We start from the raw sequence: 5,000 nt of genomic DNA, 5'->3' as shown, positions 1-5,000 counted from the left end.
TCAGAGTGCGGTGGCGGCGGCAGCAGGACGCACAAACACAACTGTAGACATAAGATTGTGCGTCTGCGTCTCAGAGCCCAGACTGAGGAACGTGAGTGACAGGTGCCTCTTATCTGAAGTGGGCAGCAGCTGAATAGAAAATCACTTCACACGTCTGGGGCGCGGCCGGTTTGCACGACACGGAGCGACGCTTTCCTGCAGCGATGAGCGAGGAAACTCTGATTGGACCTCAAGGCAGAGCAAAATGTCTTTGGATGGGAAATGATTGAGAGCAGAGTGTGTGAGTGTGTGAGTGTGTGAGTGCTCAGAGGCAGGAACCTTGAGAAGTCCTCATTTGTGTGAGGGGCGTTTGAAGTCATGGTATTCTGCAGAGCAACAAAGCTGAGGGCAGTGAGGCTGAGTCTGATCAGCTCTGCCTGAGGAGAGGGGAACGTTAAAGAAGCTTCCTCTGCTCCAGAGTTACACCAGCTACGCTTTAAGGGCCGTGAGTGTTTCAGGCTGAACCCGAGCTAGGACCTGGACCTGGACCTGGACCCAGACCACGACCTGGACCTGGATCCGCCCACTCAGCAGGTCCAAACCCCTGACCCTGATGATCGCTCAAACGCCAGCGCTGATTGACTCGGTATACGAAAAACTGTTTTGATTTCTAACATGATGATGTGAAGGTTATGAAAAGAGTGATGAAGAGGAGGAGGCTCAGGTTTAAAAGTATGAAGATTAGATGGAATAAAAGGGGAATCAGGCAGAGAGAGAGGGAGAGAGAGAGAGAGAGAGAGAGAGAAAGAGAGGGAGAGGGAGAGAGAGACACAGGGAGATGAAGGGAGAGAGAGAGGGAGAAAGAGAGAGGGGGAGGGAGAGAGAGAGAGAGAGACAGAGAGAGAGCGCGAGAGAGAGACAGAGAGAGACAGAGAGAGACAGAGAGAGACAGAAAGAGAGAGACAGACAGAGAGAGACAGAGAGAGACAGAAAGAGACAGAAAGAGACAGAAAGAGACAGAAAGAGACAGAAAGAGAGAGAGAGACGGAGAGACAGAGAGACAGAGAGAGACAGAGAGAGACGGAGTAGTATTAGTGTCGCTAATGAAGATATATCATAATAATATAATATATAAGTAAAGATATAAACTATTGGAGAAAAATAATTCATTCCTGTTAAATTCCAAAGCGACAGGCAAACAACAAACAAACAGAAACCCCATCTGTGTGTGGAGTCGTCCTGTCTGCTTCGTCTCCATTTCAGACACCAGCAGGGCCGAGGAGGATCCAGTTACACACACACACACACATACACACACACACACACACACACACTGGGGGGGGGGGACAGGACAGGAGGTTTGAGGTTTGGCGACCTCATCATTCTAGTTACTTCCCTCTGTGTGTGTGGTGTTAGGCGCTCTGGCGGCTCTATGTGCTGACTGACAGACAGACTGACCTCTACCAGATGGTTGTCGGGTCCGTACAGGTCTTTGTCCAGCTCGATCACCAGACTCTTGAAGAAGGAGGAGAACTTCTTCTTCTGCTTCCCCGGCTGTGGAGCAGACAGACAGGTGGTGAGGTCATTTCTGAGTCAGGCAGACGCAACGACAAGCAGCGTTCTCGCCATCGCTTTGGTTACAGCGACGTTTCTCGTCAATAAGCCACAAGAGTGTGAGTGAGATCAGACGGGGAGTGAGAGCTCAGACGTTCTCAGGGTTCCACTTCCTCAGAGCTCAAACTGAAATATTTGTGGTCTGCCGAAGCTAAAACGCTTCCTCCCGCTGAGAGACCAGGGCCCTGAGAACATCCACAGCTTCTGAGGCCAGCAGGAGATCACAACGCTGCTCCTGCTACACACACACACACACACACACTCCTGAAACTCACATCATCCAGCAACTTCCCCTCCACTCGCAGCTCCCATGATGCAATGCTGCCGTCGGAGTCGTCGGCGTCGGGTCTGGCGGGGTTGAAGGTGTTGGATATGTAGAGCCTCAATTTACGCTTCTGCTGCTGACACAAGGGCACACACACACACAGCAGGTTCAAAAGGATATAAACATCCTGCCGCCTGATCTGACAGGTCAAAGGTCATGAGGTCAAACGAGGCGGCAGACCTGAACAGGAACATTTAGGGTGATGGGAGACGACGTGAGAGCAGAGACGGACGAAGGATTCTAACGCTTTAAACTGTCGCGTGACAAAACTGCTACATTCAACAAAGAAACAAGGTTTGGGTCTAAAAGTGTGAAGAGTACATGGAAGAAAAGGAGAGGGAGAGAGAGAGAGGGAGAGAGAGGGAGGGAGAGAGAGGGAGGGAGAAAGAGAGAGAGAGAGGGAGAGAGAAAGAGAGAGAGGGAGGGAGAGAGAGGGAGAGAGAGAGAGAGAGAGAGAGAGAGAGAGAGAGAAAGAGAGGAGAGAGAGGGAAAGCGACAGAGAGAGAGAGACAGAGAGAGAGAGAGAAAGAGAGGAGAGAGAGGGAGAGCGACAGAGAGAGAGAGACAGAGAGAGAGAGAGGGAGGGAGAAAGAGAGAGAGAGAGAGAGCGACAGAGAGAGAGAGACAGAGAGAGGGAGGGAGGGAGAAAGAGAGAGAGAGAGGGAGGGAGGGAGAAAGAGAGCACATTCAAAAGTAAAAGTAACAAAGTCAGATGTGTCTTTGCCCAAATTGTTTTATAAAAACTCTTGCAGTTGTAACTTTAGAGATTTAAATAATAAAAATAAAAATAAAAATAAATGACACAACTGTAATCCTCAAAATGGATAAATTCAGTTTTTCCTTCTAAAGCTTTAAGTCCTCTTTGATTGATCATATATAGTGATCATAAACACAAGCTGACTTTGAGGAACTTCCTCCAGATCAGAGCGGTGGAGTCAAACCAACATCAGCAAATGTCCCCAACTAACCTTCATCGGCCTCTTCAGCGCCTCCTGGATGTCCACGCGCTTACGCATGATGGTCTGGTCCAGTTTGCGCTCAAAGGCCAGCAGGTCCATGTAGGCCTGAGACTCTGGGACCAGCTCACGGATCTGAGAGGGGGGAGAAGAAGACACAGACTCCATCAACGTCTGTATGGAGAAGAAACCAGAAGGCAGGAGGACGAGGCTCTACACAGACCAGGTTCTACACAGACCAGGTTCTACACAGACCAGGTTCTGCACAGACCATCAGGCCGGCTGCTTTTAACCCTCTGAGGAGTCGAAGGAGTCCAAGCAGGAGGACCGGCTGGACCCCCTGGTGCTTCATGAACAGGTCCACACCAGGCTGAGCTCACAGGGGACAGGGAGGAGACCCAGCCTGGACCCAGACACAGAACCTTAACCATCAAAGTCCTGAGAGCACCAAGGGCTGCTTACCACACACACACACACGCTGGTACAGTCACCCTCTCTATGCCTCCCTCTCCTCCCTCTCCTCTTGCCTTCATTGTTCCGTCTCATTCCTCTCCTATCTTCATCCGGGAGCCTTTCAGCGGGCCGAGGTGCCGAGCCGACGCCGCCTGGCAGACATTCCCCGCCCCTGACTCATTACAGTCGGAGCGGCGCCCCCCCCCGGCCACGCCTGCCGCTATCTCCCCCGTCTGGGTAGTGTTCGGGGATAAGACCCCCGACTCAGACGCTCGCATTCCTCCCCCCCCCCCGGACGAGCCAGGAGGGAGAGAGGGCGCCGGCTCACCTGAGGCCACGCCGCCACGCCGCCACTCCTCACCCTGCTGCCTATTCAACCCCTGGATCAATGAACAACCACCCACCGAACGGACGGACAGACGGACAGACAGCAGCTGTCTCTCCTCACACACCTTCATCATCATCATCATCTGGCTATGTGTGCGTCTGAGCGCTCGCCACATCACAACAACACACAGAACAACAAAGGTAAAAACACATGCAGCCTCACCCTTTGTGGAAGAATCTTGTCTGCCATTTTCCTCCTCTTTGCACTGGAGTGAGGGAGAGGGAGAGAGAGAGAGAGAGAGAGAGAGAGAGAGAGAGAGAGAGAGAGAGAGAGAGAGAGAGAGAGAGAGAGAGGGACAGAGAGAGAGAGAGAGAGAGACGGAGAGGAAGAGGGAAAGCAGAGCATGTTACTATGGTGACTGATAGCGTAGCACCCGGGCCATCTGCTAAAATGCTGGGCCACATCCAGCACCCCGCCGTCCCAGCTGTGTGTGTGTGTGTGTGTGTGTGTGTGTGTGTGTGTGTGTGTGTGTGTGTGTGTGTGTGTGTGTGTGTGTGTGGTGAAATGCAGTAGTCCACCTGGAGAGCGAGAGCCTGGAACGGCCAAAAAAGTGTCACATCACACATCTTGAGGCTAACGTGTATTCAATGCGCACACGCACACACGCGCACACACACACACACACACGCACACACACATGCAGATATCTCACTGGAGCCGCTGCGGCAGGATCAGACAGTGGCAGGATGTGTGTTTGTGCAGACTCCCCGACATGTTGGCCAAGGAGAATACATGCGTGTGCGTGTGTGTGTGTGTGTGTGTGTGTGCCCGAGCCATGTATCCACACTTACCCAGGAGGGAGGGAACAAGGAGGCAGTGGTTGCCACGCCGACGCCTGTGTCAGTGTGAGTCCATTTCATTTGTAAACACAGTAGAGAGAGATGGGGGGGAGAAGCACACGGGTGGAATCCTGCCACATGTGGAGCATCCATGTGTGATCATGCATGTTGTGAGTCAGAGGGACGCTACCTGAGGTCAACCACTACACAGAAGATCTACGTGCTGCTGTGTGAAGAGCTCAGCTGCTAAAACACACACAGGCATCTTTAGAAAAGTGTAAAGATCACGTTTGTGTTTCTGCCTCTTCGCCGTGACATCAAATCAAAAACTGAGAAAAACACGAAAATCTGTAAAAACAGCAGAGAAGTCAGACTGATGTCACCTGGAGCGCAGAATTAAAAACAGACTTTTACATTTCATAAAGATTGCCGTCGTCCGTTTTTCACAAATGAGCCCTTCTTTGTTCTATCAGCATGCCAAATAGTGAGACGACCCTCCTGCAGGG

At 51.7% G+C, this 5,000-nt stretch overlaps 1 protein-coding gene across 4 annotated transcripts in view; it reads right to left on the bottom strand.

Annotated features, from left to right (window-relative positions):
* The window catches only part of LOC143016217 (SWI/SNF-related matrix-associated actin-dependent regulator of chromatin subfamily D member 3), a 15,103-nt gene that overhangs the window by 4,255 nt on the left and 5,848 nt on the right, over positions 1 to 5,000 (bottom strand). For 2 of the 4 annotated variants that reach the window (XM_076170425.1, XM_076170427.1), the window contains 4 exons: positions 3,878 to 3,920; positions 2,887 to 3,009; positions 1,869 to 1,994; positions 1,438 to 1,533 (listed from right to left, as the gene is read on the bottom strand). In XM_076170425.1, coding sequence (XP_076026540.1) covers positions 1,438 to 1,533; positions 1,869 to 1,994; positions 2,887 to 3,009; positions 3,878 to 3,920 — 388 coding nt within the window. The remainder of the gene's footprint in view (positions 1 to 1,437; positions 1,534 to 1,868; positions 1,995 to 2,886; positions 3,010 to 3,877; positions 3,921 to 5,000) is intronic. The other 2 variants (XM_076170426.1, XM_076170428.1) reach the window with 1 other exon arrangement.

The sequence above is a fragment of the Genypterus blacodes genome, unplaced genomic scaffold, assembly GCF_046128005.1.
Source record: "Genypterus blacodes isolate CSIRO-AG114 ecotype Tasmania unplaced genomic scaffold, CSIRO-AGI_Gbla_v1 ptg000218l_1, whole genome shotgun sequence".
Classification (NCBI taxonomy): Eukaryota; Metazoa; Chordata; class Actinopteri; order Ophidiiformes; family Ophidiidae; genus Genypterus; species Genypterus blacodes.
Note: the sequence above shows the minus strand (reverse complement) of the source record. Positions and strands in the feature narration are given on the sequence as shown.